The sequence below is a fragment of the Rutilus rutilus genome, assembly GCF_951802725.1.
Source record: "Rutilus rutilus genome assembly, chromosome: 2".
NCBI classification, from domain to species: domain Eukaryota; kingdom Metazoa; phylum Chordata; class Actinopteri; order Cypriniformes; family Leuciscidae; genus Rutilus; species Rutilus rutilus.
The window spans coordinates 38,261,848-38,282,073 of record NC_140210.1 but is presented as its reverse complement, the minus strand read 5'-3'; the positions used below and the strand labels follow the sequence as shown (position 1 = coordinate 38,282,073).

General features: G+C 38.8%; 2 protein-coding genes across 6 annotated transcripts in view; both read right to left on the bottom strand.

Moving 5' to 3' along the window:
- The window catches only part of mcf2la (mcf.2 cell line derived transforming sequence-like a), a 78,086-nt gene extending 66,798 nt beyond the window's left edge, over positions 1-11,288 (bottom strand). For 2 of the 5 annotated variants that reach the window (XM_084390002.1, XM_084390008.1), the window contains exon 1: positions 5,169-5,433. In XM_084390002.1, coding sequence (XP_084246128.1) covers positions 5,169-5,331 — 163 coding nt within the window. In that variant the 5' untranslated portion in view covers positions 5,332-5,433. Of the gene's footprint in view, positions 1-5,168; positions 5,434-11,162 lie in introns of those variants that run through there. The other 3 variants (XM_084390003.1, XM_084390004.1, XM_084390007.1) reach the window with 2 other exon arrangements.
- A 2,200-nt stretch (positions 11,289-13,488) lies between these two features.
- tubgcp3 (tubulin gamma complex component 3) overlaps positions 13,489-20,226 on the bottom strand; it is a 29,286-nt gene continuing 22,548 nt past the window's right edge. The window contains exons 17-22 of the mRNA XM_084395274.1: positions 19,923-20,058; positions 19,722-19,810; positions 19,513-19,644; positions 19,275-19,415; positions 15,968-16,084; positions 13,489-14,754 (exon numbers count right to left, since the gene is read on the bottom strand). Coding sequence (XP_084251400.1) covers positions 14,593-14,754; positions 15,968-16,084; positions 19,275-19,415; positions 19,513-19,644; positions 19,722-19,810; positions 19,923-20,058 — 777 coding nt within the window. The 3' untranslated portion in view covers positions 13,489-14,592. The remainder of the gene's footprint in view (positions 14,755-15,967; positions 16,085-19,274; positions 19,416-19,512; positions 19,645-19,721; positions 19,811-19,922; positions 20,059-20,226) is intronic.

Genomic DNA, 20,226 nt, shown 5'->3' with positions numbered 1-20,226 from the left:
GCTGGATGGCGGATGGATGATGATTTTTGTGATGCGGTTGCGGATGAAATAATAGCCCGTCCGCGCATCTCTAATAAGTGATGTAATTTTGTGTTTATTTTGGCCTTTTTTGGAGCTTGACAGACCAAGGTTACCATGCTATTGTTAACTAACACTAAATCTAAAACTATTCATTTCTTGTTAATCGAAATAAAGCTGCAATAAAATAAAATATAAATATTAGATGGAAAAACTTAATCTTAAAAACTTTTTTTTTAAAGTTGATGTTGAAGTACTAAAATTACTAAAATAAAATACATTTAAATATAAAAACAGCTAATTAAAAGGACAAAAATACATACAAAAATTTAAATAAAATTAAAATAGTAAAAAAAATACTGTAACAGTATATCATTAATACTAAAATAACACTGTTGCTCAATATGGAGCATTGTGGTAAAAGCTATAAAATAATGATTTAAACATGTGTAACATATTATAGCATACTGGATTGGAACAACATGAGGATTAGTAAATAAATAAATAATTTTTATTTTTAGGTAACTATTCCTGTAGGTGAAATACATTCAGCTCGTTAAACCTGACAGCGTATCATCACACAACCATGCGGATCCTAGCACATATTCAGATGACAGATGCATTATCACATTAAAAACATTCCATAAAACATCACTACCAACAACATCATGCATCATAATACAAGTGCTGGGGAAAACAACAAAGTGCCACACAAACACTTCTCATATTCTCAGCACATGACAAAAGAGGAACTTACAGATCAGCTCATCGCAGGAAACAATGAACCTGTAGAAACTTTCCATTTCCTCTAAAGGGATCTTCACCAAGCTCCTGCAGTTCTCCGGGGGCCGGAGCTGCGTCCCAGTCTCCTCCATCAGTATCATTTCACCTCCTTCACTTAAGTCTCAATCTGTCATTCTCTCTTTTACTGTTACATCCCGTCTGTCCTCACATTGCAAATATTCCCTCCCTGAAATATCTCAGTCTGTCTCTCCCTCTCTGAGACGCTGTGTCTTTCTCTCTCAGGTGTGAGTGCTGCAGTCAGGAACGTAACACTGTTTTATTATCACGCCCATGTAAACCACAGGTAACGCCCCACAACAAAGCCATTCTGCACACGCATGCAGTTACTCACTTGATCACAAACAAACTACACATCTGTCTCTTATCTGTGATTTGAGAGGCAATGTCATATCCATTTGCATTATCATCAGACTTTCAATAGAACACAAAAGAATATTTTTGGTTGCTCCTTTGGGTGCAGTTTACACTACACTGTTTTTAACTAAAAACTTTTTATGCGTTTAGGCCATTCCTTTATAGCCTGGAAATCCAGACCCAAATCCGAAAGATTAATCGACTAATGAAAATCGCCCAGCTCGAGGGGCGGCACCAAGCATACATTTGAAAATCTCACTGCACTCAATTGGATAACACTATGACCAATCACAACAAGCCCCATACACTTAGCTACCAGCGGAGCTAACTGGTAGATTAGACTCTTGCCGTATCCGGTCGGCAAAACAGCAAAAATGTCCTTCTTACAAAGGAACGATTTGAGCGCCGTCTTCTGTTCCTGTTTTAGATAAAAAGCCAAGTCTAACTCATTCATTCAAACAACTGGTGTTCATCCATAACCATCTTGCAATGTTTACTAATGACTTTGACGTCACAGCGCTGTCGTCATCTGTTTAGCTCGCCTCTGGCCCGCCTATATCAGATAACCCGATGTGATTGGTGCAGCTTGGATACAAGGGCATAGTTAATGAGCATCATTACTCGACACCAGAGTAAACTCAGAGGATTTCCAGGGTAATTCCTTTACACGACAATGGCGTTTTGGGGGCCTGAAAACGCAAACTTTTGAAAATGGGATTCAAAGTGCAAGCTTTTGAAAACGATACCGTTATCGTCTCTGTGTGTAAACTACAAAAAATAATTTGTGAAAACAGTGACATCCAGCGCATGGGTATTACGTGTTCAGTCTATAGGCACGCAGTGTTTAAATGGACAAATGAAGAACTGTCAACAAATATCTAAAAATAATCAAATTAATATGTGGATAGATTTGATAGTTTGAGATCTCTTCTAAAACTCTAAAGGAGATACTTGAGATTACTGAGGTCTTTTTCTCATTTGAAATATAGTATCAGTTTTTTTCTCTAAAAATCATACAGTAAAAATCTGTTAAAGAAATTAAACTGTATAAAACCCCCCAGTAAAATTGGTTAAGTTCCCTTACTCTATAAGGTGAGGAACTATATCAGATCTAATGGGACATTCCATGTAATTTTAAAGTCAAATACTGTTAAAAATGTTTTTAGAAGTGAAAATAATTCACAGTAAATCATTTAAACTTTGTTGCTACTATATTTTTTTACAGTAAAGTTCTTGCAACCACACAGCTCACAGCTCACATTTTTAGTTGTTTTGTATGTAGAGTTTTTAGCATGTCAGAATCTTTCTCATAGCCTCAGAAGTCATTTCAAGGTCTCAGAGGTGAACTAAACACATGTACCTGATCGCGGGCTCTGCGTGTACCTGGTTCTTGTCCTCCCAGGTCTGTGAAGGAAACAGCACACCGTTTCCATTTCTGGCTATAAGGATTTACTTCTCACAGCAAACACAAACACGCACGTAAATGGACCCAGCACCACTTCACGACTTTAACCGCTGTCCATTATACTTTGACCTCACGCAAACCGCTCAAACCTGCAGCTGAAGTTAACCATTACCAGACACCATTACAACATACAGCAGGTTGCAGAACTCCACGTGGCTATGATTTATACAAAGAAAAGTAGAGCAAAATATGTCAGATCATCAAATATACCTCAAACTCTAAGTATGAGCAACAGGGTTAAAACATTTTAATTACTTGAAATAGAAAATAAATGTTAACTGAAATAAAATTAGAATCTTAGAATTATTTTATTTTAGCTAGTTGCCAGGGCAGCATTTCTCATTTCATTTAGTTTAACTTAAACTGAAATAAAAATTAAACTATATAGAAACAATATAGACAGTAACTACAAAAAAAAAAAAAAAACACAACACAACAAGATTGCTAAAATTAAAATGGGAAATGTAAATATTAAAACTAATAATTCAAATTCAAAATATTAATAAAAATGTTAACACTGTCTCAGAAATGGTACTAAAATAACACAGATAAGCAATTGTTATAGTGACGCTTGCCTTAAAAGAACAATACACACTGGCAATCACTGGAAAATTGGACAACTGGTGCTAGATGGGGTGTATAAACTTCATATTCTAATTATAAAAGACTTTGAAGACTATATGCTAAAGCTTGTCTGAGACTAAAAAGATGTGGAGTCTGAATATGACAAATAATGAAGTTCAAAATAAACTCATCTGCATAGCGCTGATACGGAACAAAAGAGTGTGACAACATCACAAGGATGCTAGGAGTCGTTTCATATTAAACACACAGAAAGTCAAACATCAAAGAGCAAATACACACAGACACACTGAGACTTAAGCGACATCCTATTAAGAGCAAGAAGCAGACAGAGAGAAGCTTAAGATCAGATTTACTCACATTTCAGGATGTCAGACATCTGTTCCCCAGTGCAGATAAACTGTTCTTGTCAATGCCTTGTTTTTGAGTGTGTATTCCCTAGTCTGTCCACTGTATTCTGTATGCAAAGCAATGCAATGCACTTCTTCAGTTTGTTACGAGTTGGTATGTGTGTGATTATTTTTTGGAGAAGTTGAGATGATATGCTATTTGACAATATTTATACGTCTCTTGTGCCATGCGTGTTCCCTAAATATGCCAGTTCAGCTCTGTGCTGAGACGCACATTGGTTTACTGTGAAAACAAAACTTTTAACACGAAGTGTCTGAGCGAGAGAGAGAGAGAGAGAGAGAGAGGATGTGTGTCAATATGATCTGGGCAATGGGCCATCCACATGCATCTCAATGATGAGAGAGAAATCCCACAAGGAAACCACCTTTCAACTTCACACACACACAAATAAATTGACAAATATTCACTTAAATTGACTTAAAAATTCAAATGTATACATTTCCTTTCATCAGACTTATGTTCAAGAAATAGTTAAACCATTCTGTTCATCATTTACTCATCCTCATGGTATTACATACCTGTGTGGCTTTCTTTTTAAAAGGAGATATTTGAAAAAATGTGCATGTAGATAATTTCCATGCAATTGTAATCAATAAAAACATATAGCCAAGTCTGATGGTGCGGAGGAGCCAGCTGGACCGGTTGGGAAGCACTCTCCAAGCTTCCACGAACCGGGCCGGGGGGACCAGAGGCACCACAGACGTACCCGGGGAGGGGCAGCGAAGTGGATGATAGGGACCCGACTTAGGGACCCGACTTAGGGTCTGAGTGTGAGGTTCAACACTTACCCGTCTCCACAGGTCGGCAGGGGGTGTGTGAGAAGGCGTAATCGGGTCCTCGAACCGCACCTGGCTGCCGGCTGGCGATACATGAGGGGGCTGGGGGTGGCAAAGCTTTACAGGGTCGCACACCGCCAGTCTGGCCCTCTTGGGATCCAGGAACAGAGGAATTTGCTCTTTCTTTGAAAATTCGGGTGTCGCTGGACTCCGGGGAGCCAGCGGCGGAACAGAAACAGACACAAAACAAAGATTCTCCACCAGGCCCTCCTCCGGGGGAGGGAGTGGTTCGGTCACCATTTCCCGAAGAGCTCGTTCCTCCATCCCTGGGTGGCCCGTCTCAGGGACGCTTGCGCTTGCCATTTGGCTTGGCAGCGCCTGAGGCGGGCTGGAGCTTTCAGGCTTCAATGTCTTAAATTTAAAAACCTAAGTGCTTCATTTTTTTAAGTCTGAAAGCTTCCGTTCTCATTCAATGAAACTGCATGAAAAAGTTCAACTGGTATATTCTTCAAAAATTCTGCAGTTGCACAGAAGAAAGTCATATGAGTTGGGAATGATATGAGGGTGAGTAAATGATGGCAGAAGTTGCATTTTTGCTTGAACTATTCCTATAAATGTCATAAAGAATAGTTCTAAAACTGAATGACTCACATCACAAACTAACAGACTCAGTCAGCAATTTCCATCCTGTTTCCTCAGAAAAACCATCTGAAAGTAGCTACGCCACACATGCACACACTGATATTCAGTTCTCTCACCGTTCCAGTCCCTCCAGGAGCTCTTGCGGCTGAAGGTTGTGAAAGGAGAGAAGGGGACTCCCTGTAAGACTGTAGCCGATAGGTTGTAGAGGAGCTGGGTCAGTCGGGACAGGATCCGCTGTGGGGCGTCCTGGCCCTCCTGAAGAAACTCGTTCAGAGACATTTAAACTGGTCCCTAAACCAGTCTCAACAGGTCTCGGCTCAGCCTGAACCAGCCCAAAACCAATTCAGATTGATCCACATTCGGTCCAATGCTAAAAACAGTCCTGCAATCTGAACTAAGCAAGACCAATAAAATCCCAAGCCAGGGCGATCTGATCCAAGAGAATGCCGGGAAGACTACAGCAGTCCTGGTCTCAGAGGGCTTCCTCTGTCAGATGGGAACCGCAGAGAGACCTCCTGTTTGTAAGGAAACAACCCCGGCATTCATGCAGGCTGTCGCAATAAACACACGTATTCTTGCAGAGGAGAGAAGAAGAGTGGAAGAGAGGGGAGGGAGAGTTTTAGCACAAATCCCCTTCTGCTCTGCTAATTACACATGGACACACACACACACACACTCACACACACAATCATACGTAGACTCTAATCTCCAGCATTCTTGTGCGCCACTTAGGGGACAAATTGACTAACTTTTTCTAAACAGAAACAAAACCTCTAAATGAATTTTAACCTTTTCAAAACATATGCTCTACAAACAAATAAAACAAATCATTCTTAAATACCAAATATGAGAGTTAATTGTGGTACTAGGAATGAGAGAGTAGTTGACTTATCAGCTTGTGATATAGTAAGATGTATAGACGAGTGTGTGTTTACTTCTGGGAACAAATCTGACTAGAAGTAAGCTAAACCTGACAACAGATAGATAGATAGATAGATAGATAGATAGATATAGATAGATCTCTCTCTCTCTCTGTTTCTCTCTTTGCTCTGATTCTCCCCCTCTTTCACCCTTGTCACTGTCTTCAGAGAACACAGAGAAAAGAGGAGAGAGGGAGAACCCGCCTGCCAAGGTTTGGGCAAAGGCCTCCACAGCATGTAATTTAGGCCTCTAGTTTTCATCCTATTACCACGGTGGAAGTAACCCTACAGAAGAAAACGGCCTCCTCTTGAAAGACGACAGAACCCGTTACCACAGCAACCCTCAGACACTCTACAGTATTTAGAGCCAATAAATACAGAGATAATAGAGGTAAAAGTGTATAAATGATGATGTAATATCATAAAACACATTGCAGATTGAAGGCTGTTAGTATTGTATTTTACGCTTCCGCTTGTGGCTAACCTGAGCTGGAACATCAACGCTTTTTAGAGCCTTTCAAAAATAACGTCACTGGTAAAACATCTACCGTACTATAAAACAAAAACTAGATCGATGATTTGATGTTGGCTTGACAAAGCATGGTCTGAAAGAATAGTTTTAAAAGCTTGAGATTTGAAGGTTGTGCTGTCAGATAGACAGAAAGTAAGTCAGATGAATTAAGGAAAACAATTACACATTAGACTTCCAAGAAACCATATAAAAACCAGTTCTGTCCCTGAAATCCTTTTGAGACCCAATTAGACCTCATAAGATCACTAAGAAATCACATCAGACCACCCATTATGAAAATTAACCATGGTTTTATTATGGTAAAAGTGAAGTAACCATGTTTTTTTGGCGGATTGAATATCATGTATAACCAGTTTTACTACAAATACCATAGTTAATTTGTGGTTACCATGGTTTAACTATATCAACAATGTTTTTTTTTTCTTTTTGGTTTTATTTGTAGTAAAACCATGGTTAAATTACATGTTTCTAGGCATTGCCAGATATAGCTAACATGTTTCTGTTTCTAGCATTCTTTTGCATTTTCTTAACATGTTGCTAGTATGCTTTAGCATGATGTTAGTACGATGCTAGCATGCTTTATCCCATCCCTAGTACAATGCTAGCATGTTAACACACTGCTAGCATGTTTTAGCATGTTGCTAGCATGTTTTATCCCATCCCTAGTACAATGCTAGCATGTTAACACACTGCTAGCATGTTTTAGCATGTTGCTAGCATGTTTTATCCTATCCCTAGTACAATGCTAGCATGTTATAGCATGTTTTAACACATTTGCTGTTTCTCATTTCAAAGGATGCGTCCTCCAGAGGCCACATCGAGGCCGCCTAATTTCAGAACCATTATATTCCACAGTAGGAAATAAATTACAGTATTTTATACCTCAGGAATAACAGTAAATTTATAATGGTTACTTTTCTGAAATTAGACATCCTCGATGACGTATGTCGCCGACAAATGCGACCTCAGAAGGACGCAGCTTTCAAAATGAGACTCAGCTATTGCTAGCATGTTGCTAGTATGTTTTAATGTGTTGCTAGCATAATTTAGCACATTGCTTGGACGTTGCTAGCATGTTTCTAACATATTTTTGCATGTGTATAGCATACCGAGTCGGATCATCCTGAAGGTCTGTGCCGAGTTTGGACGAGCTCTAGGACGAATAACTGTTAGAAATGTAATTCGGCTAAATAGATGAGCTTTGTCAAGCCAACATAATTATTCGCAATATATATGTTGCTTTCAATAGAGAAAGATGCATTTGCTTCAGTTGTGTGTATCATTCACTCAAAAATGAAAATACATTTAGACAGTAATTACAATTCAGATCTGTGATCACTTCCTAATCTAACTGTCACTGTGCGGGGAGATGCGATAAGCTAGATTTGCACAATGGGTGACATTTAGAGTGCAGACGTTATGTCATGTGTGAGTGTGTGACAGAGAAATTGTGAATATGAGCAGACAGCTGTGGGCCAGCATTAGCTCTTTGGCTAGGCCAAGTTTTAAACACCTAATAAACACTAGCCAGTTACTCTTGAAGTTTTTTAAGGCACAAAATGGCGCAGCCGAGAAACATTGGTCAACATAGTGGACAAAACTGCTAGCGTGGTCACACACAAACACAAGCATATTCCAAGTCGGCATTTCAACATTTGTTCATAGGTGAATCAGCTCGGTTTTGCAAATTGAATCGCAACATTGGTTTGGTGGGGGCTTTCCATTTACTTCTACTGTTTGTATACTGAACTAATGATGTTTTCTATCCCTTAGCGCTAAACCTATACCCTGGTAATCCAGAGTTCTCGCGAGAGCACAAGTTGAATTTGCTCAGCGAGTTACTCTGGTGTCGAATAATGATGCTCATTAAATATGCCCCTCGATCTGAGCTGCACCAATCACATCGGGTTATCTGATATAGGCGGGCCAGAGGCGAGCTAAACAGATGACGACAGCGCTGTGACGTCGAAGTCATTAGTAAACATTGCAAGATGGTTATGGATGAATACCAGTTGTTTGAAACGACTTTGGCCGCTACAATGAACGAGTTAGACTTGGCTTTTTATCTAAAAGAGGAACAGAAGACGCCGCTCGAATCGTTCCTTTGCAAGAAGGGCGTTTTTGCTGTTTTGCCGACCGGATACGGTAAGAGTCTAATCTACCAGTTAGCTCCGCTGGTAGCTAAGCGTATGGGGTTTATTGTTGTGATTGGTCGTAGTGTTATCCAATTGCGTGCAGTGAGATTTTCAAATGCATGCTTGGTGCCGCCCCTCGAGCTGGGCGATTTTCATTAGTCGATGCCAGACCATTAATCTTTTAGATTTAGGTCTGGATTTCCAGGCTACTGAACCTATAACTTTACAATAATCTTTCTGTATTTTTAGATTTCCATAAAGACACAAAAATGCTGTACAAAAATGTTTACAGCTGTTTGGTCTGCACAATGGTTGGAATCATATACTCACTCCAATTCATTTAAAACAAAATAAAAGTCTAATAAATTAATGCTACCTCTGCTGATTATATTTTAACTGGGAAGAAACTTAAAGGGATACTCCACTTTTTTTGGAAATAGGCTCATTTTACAACTCCCCCAGAGTTAAACAGTTGAGTTTTACCGTTTTCGAATCCATTCAGCCGATCTCCGGGTCTGGCGGTACCACTTTTAGCATAGCTTAGCATAGATCATTGAATCGGACAGGACCATTAGCATCTCTCTCAAAAAAATGACCAAAGATTTTCGATATTTTTCCTATTTAAAACTTGACTCTTCTGTACTTACATCGTGTACTAAGACCGACGGAAAATGTAAAGTCTAGGCTGATATGGCTAGGAACTATACTCTCATTCCTGCGTAATAATCAAGAAACTTTGCTGCCGTACCATGGGTGCAGCAGGCGTAATGATATGACGCAGCGCCTGAAAATAGGTCTAATAGGTTAGACTAACTTAGTCCCGGTCACGTTGGAAGTTACCGAACTGGGGACTATTTTCAGGCGCTGCGTCATATCATTACGCCTGCTGGACTCATGGTACGGCAGCAAAGTTTCTTGATTATTACGCAGGAATGAGAGTATAGTTCCTAGCCATATCAGCCTAGAAAATCGCAACTTTACATTTTCCGTCGGTCTTAGTACACGATGTAACTACAGAAGAGTCAAGTTTTAAATAGGAAAAATATCGAAAATCTTTGGTCATTTTTTTGAGAGAGATGCTAATGGTCTTGTCCGATTCAATGATCTATGCTAAGCTATGCTAAAAGTGGTACCGCCAGACCCGGAGATCAGCTGAATGGATTCGAAAATGGTAAAACTCAACTGTTTAACTCTGGGAGAGTTGTAAAATGAGCCTATTTCCAAAAAAAGTGGAGTATCCCTTTAACTAATGATAACTCATTTTGTAGAGCTTCAGCAAATAAGTGAGTGTGGGAACATGCGCAGGTTGAGTGTGAGTGTGAGTTCACCACTGTGTAAACAGTAACATGTATCTTTATACACCAGAACACTAAAGGCCAAAACCTCTTGACTAAAGGATGACCCATTTATAGACATATAATATTTTTGAAACACCATGAATGTGAGAAAGGGTGTTACTACGCTTTGTGTGTTTGCTGCTTCATTGTGCCGGTGTGTGTTTTCAACTCACTGCCAGTGGCAGACTGCTCAGATTTAGGGAAATAGGACTAACCGAATTCCTCAGAGAATGGGAGGAAGAAGACATCATAAAAACACTGATAGGGTTACTCATCACAGACATAAATGAGAAAGAGCAAGAGAGAATCTACAATTCAAAATTGCAATTCAAAAAACAACAGCATAATTCTAATTCTAATTCAGTTTTCAATTTCAGTCCGTGTATGTTGCATTCATCAGTTTTTCATTTAATACTGAAAGCAGAAATATGAGAATACCATGCCTTTTTCAAAAACAAGAATGTGTAGTTTTTATGCTTTAAATATCTGTGCAACTATAGCAGCGGATGACTATTATTCTTTTACATGGAACTGAGGAAGAACTGATGAAGGTTGATCGCTGGTCGACCAATCAATGGATAGGGGCATTTCATGCCTGTCCTACATGTGGAAATAGAATATTCAAGCTGTTTATCCACTTTCTATCCCTGAATGTAAAAAAATAAAATCAAAATCAAGCTGAATTCATGCTTTTTAGAAAACAAAAAAGGCACCATTTTCTTATTCTTCTGCTTTCAGTATATAAAAAAACAAATGAATGCAACATACAAAATGTCTAGTTCAAATGTCAAAAAATCTATTTCAGAATTTAATTCTTATTTTAAACCAATCCCAAATACCGATTTCATATTCTAATTGAAGTTCAAATGTCAAAAATCGAATTAGAAATGTTGAAAAGTTCATTCAGACTTCAAAACTCAAATTCAAAAAGGCATATAAGTGATGCCAATCAACAGCAACAATTTTGAGCAACGAAACATAATAAAGATCGAAACATTACAGCTGTTGTGGTTTCACACGTTGGAAGGATTCATTCAGAGGTAAAATCAATACAACTCGTTCTCAGCAAATATTTACTAAAGCAAAGGCAAACTGAAGCTGCAAACAACCTTGAGCTACAGTTCCCATCTTTCTTCCCAATACCACTGATTCACACATACACACACACACACACAGCTCCTCCTACCGATTTTCTGTACGATAACAGTGAGTCGTCTAATGAGCTCCTCCAGAGAGTCCTCTCCCATCTTCACCCATAGGATCATGATGAGCAGGACACAGAGAATCAGGAGCAGCGGAGGCACGCAGCACTGCTGTTCAGGAGAGAAGGATTCTGAAGAGGGGAGAGAGGAAGCCGTCTCGCTGCTTAAACCAGCCCTGCTGCTGCTACTGGAGATGCTGGGGGAGAGAGAGAGAGAGAGAGAGAGAGAGAGAGAGAGGTGCCTCAGCAAAGCGGCAAGGATGAGACAGCAACACACTGACACACATACACACTCACGCTCTGCATCAGCCATGCTGAGTCAACACACACACACACACACACACACACAAAGGTAAGCGAATATGAGTGATTTTAAGGTCACTACATGATTCTATGACAGCAATGTATGCATAGACTGTGAACATGCATGTGCTCATAAGCAATTATGCATAACTGTGTGTGTGACATGTCATATTCATTTCTTATCCTCTAACTGCTAGAACAGAGTCTGAGATAATAACAAATCACATGTAAAAGACTGCAGACACCTGAGGGCAGTGCTTTATAAATCATCATTAAGGTCATGAAAGGACATTTGGGTTTATTCTGGGTTAATTGAGTTATTTTTTATTCTGGTATGTTGTGAGCATATTTTCATGAATATTAAATGGCTCACATTCTTTCCTATTGTTTAAAGCAAATATCTGCACAAAGAACCATGGATGAGTTTAGTGCTGCATTACCTGTATCGTATCGTAGGTCTACCTCGAGAGGAGTCCAGATATTATCCGTAGTTTTGGAACATGGCGACATCGCCATCTTGTGCTCGAGAAGCAGAATTACAGGACGCATGACGTTGGCGTTTCCGTGGAGAGTGTCATAATTGCAAAATTAACCAAATAAATACATGCATATAATATATTAACTTGTTTTGAAATTGTTTAATCTTACTTGTAGATTAGCCTTACGCTAAGTTAAGAAAAATACAGTTAAGTTACAGCTTTCCAATCGGCCTAGCAACAAGATGAACACTGCAACATTAATACTATTATTAATCTGCATTCCAAGTTAGTTTATATATGAACTAGTTAGTATATTTAGCTACAATGTGTCTGATATCTATACACTAACAAAATGGCGCAACTCGGATTTTAAAAGTCCCCTGTAGAAATATGCAAATTAGAACCGTTCGCCACCTCAGAGTCAGACAGCTGCCTTCTAACAATCAGCATCCTTAGAAACAACTCATAACGTCAGCATTCACCATAACATCGTAATATACATCACATACATAATTCACCCGCTATATTGCTAAATGTATCCGATTTTTCATATCAAAAGAAAAATATAGCGGGATACCTGGCTTCTCTTGAGACTCCCCTTCTTCCCGCCCGCACGTCCTTTGACTTGATTGGTTACAACATGTTTATGACGTAGAGAATTAGGGTGATTTCAAACGGCAATCTTTTTTTCACTGCAGTTTTAAGGAGAAAATACTCAGCAATGGTGGATGAATTTGAACATGGTTTGTCTTAAAGGGGTCCTATAATGCCCCTTTCACAAGATGTAAAATAAGTCTCTGATGTCCCCAGAGTGTGTATGTGAAGTTTTAGCTTAAAATACCCCACAGATATATATTTTTATAGCATGTTAAAATTGTCACTTTTTGAGGGTGAGCAAAAACGCAACGTGTTTTGTGTGTCCCTTTAAATGCAAATGAGCTGCTGCTCCCGGGGACAGAGGGTGGAGCTTCAAAAGCTGCATTAGCATCTTTGATTACCTCCTGCAGACACACACTGAAAACGTAAAAAACTTTTGGCCTTTTATGTTCACACCAGAGTCGGACAAAGATGGAGAGACTCAAGAAGTGACATGTAGAATGCAACAAGAAATTTCAGAATGGTTAATTGAAGATTTTGTGTAGCTGATGTGGAGTTAACTATTTTCTAGTCATTGATTAGCATATTCTGTCATAGCGTTCCGGGGGGTGGGGTTTATGTAAATTTAATTGACTGCATTGCTCATTGTAGTCCATACCAGCCGTTTGTTGTGGTCCTTAAAAAGTGATTTCTGTGAAAGAAAATATCTCCCTTTGCTTTGAACTTTGTAACTTTGCAGATGTTGTCACAAAGACATACAAAAGTGGTGTTTTGTTGATACTTGGATATATTTAAATATCTTCAATATTATATTTAAGTTTTAAAAATGATTAAAGTCATAAAATATCTTGCTTACATGGTTTCATAATGAACCAACTCTTTCGGCACTTTGAATTTAGACAGGAAATGGAAAGCAACAAGATTTTTTTTTTACTATAAAAAAGGTTTATTAGTTGAAGAAAAGAATGACAGGATGTTTGTTCAGTTTGAGTTCTGCTTTGTACACATGTGCAGTACAGTGCAGAAAGAGTTTGAAACCCTTTAACGGACAATCATTTGACTCTCATTCACCCTCGATTCCCAGTGACGCATTAAAATACAAATAAAACAGTTCCAGAAACGCCTCAGTATCTTTTCCACTGAATCTACAGACAAAATGAATTCATCAGTCCATTTTCATCTTCACCGCGTAAGAGCGCACTACGGGGGAGGAGGGCGAGAGTGATTTTCCCCAGCTTTACCAAGCCACTTCCATCAAAACATTTCATGAACATGGGAGAGACAAGGAAAAACACTACAACGGTCATCTATAATCTTGCCCATAATGATCCGAAACTTCAGATTAGTAACTTTGTCCTCACAGTATCAACCTGAGGCTTAAGATCACACAGCATTGTGGGTAATTGATTTTACATGTACGAAATGAGGCGAGTTTACAGGATCTTACAGAGGTCATGTAGTTCATTTAAGTGCATGTAATTTAACAGGTCCATTCATAAATTAAAGAACTGGTCGACATTTAAGGTTCCTCTATTTTTTTTTTTACACCCAGTACAAAGGTCACAGCCTGTATAATTACAAACTTAACAACAACAAAAATATATATAATAATGAAAAATGAACCAGATGTGTCTATTTTCTTGAAATCTGGAGACTTTGAAGTGAAAAAGAAAGGGCACTAGAAGAAAAAAAAAAATCTCAATGGACTTAAATATTACCAAAAACGTAAACACAAACAAATCTTTACAAAAACAAACCAAAAAACTAGTATTCACACATTAACAAAACAACTGAAAAGGAAGCACAACAGACCTGCGACCTTGTGCTACTGACAGTTACACTGTAAAACCACTAGACAGTCGATTGTGTGTGACTGAAATCATTTGGCCATGACACTGAAATAGGTTATTCTATAAACAATTTCCCTGTTAAATGAGTTTCTTACAGAGCGCCAGAAGAGTTCTGAGTAGCCCTATTAATAAACTGTCTCTTGACGCAGCAACCAAATAACATGAACTTTCCCAAAGTCTGCAAGGTCAGATGTTGGAGCTTCGTCTCCCTCTTGTGGCCCCTAGCGAAGGTCTCAGGCGTGGGTCACGGGCCTTATAATGCTCGTTGAAGTCCAGACGGAAACTGAGGAACTGAAGACTCTCATCAGAGCAGGTCATTAGCAGCCGCAGGAACTCCTGCACTATGCCCTAAAGGACAACAGGAAGAAAGAAGGCGTTATATCCAGGGCTGGAGCTTCAGACACTTAAGTATAAAATGTCATGTGACGTGATAAAGTGATCATTTCCATCTCTTGGTATCTTACCAGCCACCCAAGGACAACGGATGAAATGTATCTGTAAGCTAATAATGTTACACTAAATATACTGTGAATTGTCCCTGAATGAATAAATAATTTTAATTAATTCAGCGGTGTATGATATGATCGTTATTTATCAACATTAGCCGTTTTGAAATTATCGGTATTGGTTTGCATTGAAAGCAGATAACACCACGGCTTATTTTTGGCAGGTTTTAAACATTTATTCTTCTATTTTAATATTCATTAAAAATTTTAAACTAATATGAACTCCACTGTAATATATGCAAATGACTATATAATAGAATTTACATCAGGGATAAATTTAACAACTACAATCCAGTACAACTAACCAAACTTTTCATTCCAGTAAACCTTTCAGGACTAATCGGTCTCCATTTCAAATAATAAACCATTTTTTATGTCAGGTTTCAAAAGGTTTTCAAAAATAGTTATCTTTTTTAATATCAATTAATATAAAATATAATTTATTATTTATAACTCCTATAAACTCAAATGTAATAAATCCTTCTTTTTTTTTTAAAGGCATATTTTTAAATATATATTTTTAAACAGATTAATACTACAAAATAGTAATTTTAATAATCAGTAATTATAAAAACATAATGGTGTACTGTGCAAAGAGACCAAAAAAAAAAAAGTTACATCCACACATTGATTAATAATGAAATCTGGGCATATTCCTATGATGTCCGTTTCATGTGTCTAATATTTCAACAAGATTACAATGAGAAAAATAATGTATTCTGATGACATTTATATTACAAGCATATTCCAATAGCTCTAAAGCAAATCTATTTTCAAAAATCAAGAGTCAACCAGAATATGGGCTTTAATCAGAAAATCATGTGATCAATGTCCACATTACATTAATATCTAGCATGAAATGTGCCGAGTACAGACCATTTAGTGTTTGAGCATTGCATATGTAGTGTGGATCAGCATAAAATGCTCTACTAAACACCATTAAGCATGTTCGCTCGCTCATACCTGCTGGTTCAGCACTTTTTCCACGCATGCATGAGATGCTATGGGTTTATTGGGCGAGCACATTAAAGTGTATGAAAGGCTGTGTGGAGTACCTGATAGAAGTGTGTGAGTAATCTGAGCTGAGAGCACATTTTTGGTATGGTGTCTTTAAACTCCTGCACACGTCTGTTCTCCTCTGCCTCCTGCTCTGCTGTTACACCCCACTCGCCCTGAAATACACAGAAACAGAGCTAGAAACAAACACTCTGGCACTCTTTTCACCTTTGTTTACTTTCACAGTAATTTAGCTGACACCAGAAGAGAGAGAAAATAAAAAAATCAATGGCAATAAAAAATAAACACCGTCCCTGTAAAAGGAGCATCCACTCTGCTGTTGACCTACACATTTGCTAATGGCCACTTTCCAGAGTCAATTAAAAGAGTGGATTATAATTCTTATTTTGAGTGCTGGTCACTCTGAACATGTGACTTAACCATTAGGAATGCTCTGGCCTATAAGAAGCCTTGCTTTTTTTTGAGCAATGGTCACCTTTGTTTTTGAGCATTTGGGATCTGTATAATGTTTAACATTTTGAGACAATTTTCTTAGAACTAAAAATAACTGTTTTCTATTGTAATCAGGGTTTGAAATTAACGGCAAATGCGGGTAAAAATCAACTGTGGAGGGTAACGCTGTCAAATCGCCAGCCAATTTGGCGTGTTACTATGTTTGCTCACTTTGCTGAGGAAGTTCGTGTAAGCCAAATCTGCGCAAATTTAGCGCAAATACTCAACTCGTCAGTCATTGTGATCTATTAAATATATAATTGCGTATTGCGCAAAATCTGCGCATATCTGGCTTACTTGAACATGCATGTCACTGCGCAAGACATAACGGCGCACTTGTTCATTTGCATTGAAGGAATAGCAAAGATTAAAAAGCATTTGGTTCATTCATTCATTCATACATACATATACAGTGAGGAAAATAAGTATTTGAACACCCTGCTATTTTGCAAGTTCTCCCACTTAGAAATCATGGAGGGGTCTGAAATTGTCATCGTAGGTGCATGTCCACTGTGAGAGACATAATCAAAAAAAAAAAAATCCAGAAATCACAATGTATGATTTTTTAACTATTTATTTGTATGATACAGCTGCAAATAAGTATTTGAACACCTGAGAAAATCAATGTTAATATTTGGTACAGTAGCCTTTGTTTGCAATTACAGAGGTCAAACGTTTCCTGTAGTTTTTCACCAGGTTTGCACACACTGCAGGAGGGATTTTGGCCCACTCCTCCACACAGATCTTCTCTAGATCAGTCAGGTTTCTGGGCTGTCGCTGAGAAACACGGAGTTTGAGCTCCCTCCAAAGATTCTCTATTGGGTTTAGGTCTGGAGACCTGCTAGGCCACGCCAGAACCTTATGCTTCTTACAGAGCCACTCCTTGGTTATCCTGGCTGTGTGCTTCGGGTCATTGTCATGTGGGAAGACCCAGCCTCGACCCATCTTCAATGCTCTAACTGAGGGAAGGAGGTTGTTCCCCAAAATCTCGCAATACATGGCCCCGGTCATCCTCTCCTTAATACAGTGCAGTCGCCCTGTCCCATGTGCAGAAAAACACCCCCAAAGCATGATGCTACCACCCCCATGCTTCACAGTAGGGATGGTGTTCTTGGGATGGTACTCATCATTCTTCTTCCTCCAAACACGTTTAGTGGAATTATGACCAAAAAGTTCTATTTTGGTCTCATCTGACCACATGACTTTCTCCCATGACTCCTCTGGATCATCCAAATGGTCATTGGCAAACTTAAGACGGGCCTTGACATGTGCTGGTTTAAGCAGGGGAACCTTCCGTGCCATGCATGATTTCAAACCATGACGTCTTAGTGTATTACCAACAGTAACCTTGGAAACGGTGGTCCCAGCTCTTTTCAGGTCATTGACCAGCTCCTCCCGTGTAGTTCTGGGCTGATTTCTCACCTTTCTTAGGATCATTGAGACCCCACGAGGTGAGATCTTGCATGGAGCCCCAGTCCGAGGGAGATTGACAGTCATGTTTAGCTTCTTCCATTTTCTAATGATTGCTCCAACAGTTGACCTTTTTTCACCAAGCTGCTTGGCAATTTCCCCGTAGCCCTTTCCAGCCTTGTGGAGGTGTACAATTTTGTCTCTAGTGTCTTTGGACAGCTCTTTGGTCTTGGCCATGTTAGTAGTTGGATTCTTACTGATTGTATGGGGTGGACAGGTGTCTTTATGCAGCTAACGACCTCAAACAGGTGCATCTAATTTAGGATAATAAATGGAGTGGAGGTGGACATTTTAAAGGCAGACTAACAGGTCTTTGAGGGTCAGAATTCTAGCTGATAGACAGGTGTTCAAATACTTATTTGCAGCTGTATCATACAAATAAATAGTTAAAAAATCATATATTGTGATTTCTGGATTTTTTTTTTTTAGATTATGTCTCTCACAGTGGACATGCACCTACGATGACTATTTCAGCCCCCTCCATGATTTCCAAGTGGGAGAACTTGCAAAATAGCAGGGTGTTCAAATACTTATTTTCCTCACTGTACATAAGCTGTGACGTAGTAACTCTGGTTCAGTTGTTGTTCTTTTTTGTTGGCTAGTAGAAGTCCTGAATGGCCGGTAACTTAAATTTTGCAGCCAAATTGGCCGGTGGGTGAAAAGTTAAATTCAAACCCTGATTGTAATGTATTGTAAAATGCAATTTTTTCCTGTGATGTCAAAGCTGAATTTACAGCATCATTACTCCAGTCGTCACACTGATCCTTCAGAAATCATTCTAATATGATGATTTGCTGCTCAAGATAACATTTCTTATTATTATCAATGTTGAAAGCTATTTTTTTTGTGGAAACTTATACATTTATTTCTAGATTCTTTGATGAATAGAAAGTTCAAAAGAAAAGTATTTATTTGAAATTAGGCACCTTTGATTACTTTAATGTGTCCTTGATGGGAAAAAAGTATTAGTTTCTTAAAAGCACAAATAAAAAAAAATTGCCTGCATTTCTTTATTTTTATAATTCTCTATACAGTGTATGTTTGTTTACAGTACTGCACTTCCAATAGAAATCTTTGGTGCAAGGCCTTCTAAAGCTTTAAATATAGTAATGAAGTTCATATTTTTGTTAAAGTACTTTAGTTCTTTCATAGATAATGATAACAGATCATAGATAAATAATGCACAAAAATGTGCGTTATTTGAGCTGTAAGGCCAGTTCCATGGCTAATAAGAAATATTTATGGCTGATAATGTAATCATTTCACCTTGACCATGAATTTTGAATTCTGCGTACAGCGAAAAGCAATGATAGCAATATCATCATCATTTTAACTTGCATTTAATGTGTAAAAAAGCACTTTTTTCTTTCTCTCTGTACATACCATCTCTACTCTCTGTCTCTTCTTGTCCTCGAATTGGACGCGTAGCTGCAGCTCTTCTAGAGCGGAGCGGTACAGTGTGTCCTGAGCGTTCTGGAACTCAATGATCTGATCAAACACCGCGCGCAACTGATTCAACAGAGACTGCGCACACACACAAAGGACAACAGAGTTACAGAAATGAGCACAAGTACGAGGGATCATCATTGGTACGCAATCACCCTGTGTAAGTGCATCGTACCCTGTTGTTCACATCCAGCAGGCAGCGAGAAATGATGGTGTCCAGAAAAACATCATGAGCCGCTATAATGTGATCCAGATCCTGAGCCTGCTGGACCTTATTCCACAACTCATCCCAAGAGCATTCCAACACCTACAGTGACCCATGCACAATACAGTTAATAATACAGCTCAACTGTTTGAAAAAGACAAACATACAGAGGGCCGTACCTCAAATGTGATATAATACTGCATCTGATGGATGAAGTGAACCATCTCGGAAGCGAGAACATGACATTGGTGCAGTACGCCAGAGAGCTCTGTGCAAATACACAACGGACATCTCAACTGTCTGCTGAGAAAGGTAGATCTCACAAAAAAAAAAATGTAGGTTGGTTCAAAAACATCTAACAGAATGAAAACCGCACTCACCCGGCATGCTCTTCAGCAGTTTGGCGTTACACATTTGACCCTTCCAGATGTCGGTGAGGATGTACTCCATTCTTTTAGCCCTCCACAGGAAGTTGAACACACGCAGGTAGTGGCTCATACACTCACGGGTGAACACCTGACGCAGGTATGACACACATTGTGGTTAGGGATGCACTGTTATAAACAAATCTTGCCCATAACGATATAACCAATTAAACTAAGTCTGATATTAAAATTCTGTACCATTTAAAATTAAATCAATCATTTAAAATGCTACAAGTGAATTTAGCCTATATTAAATCTG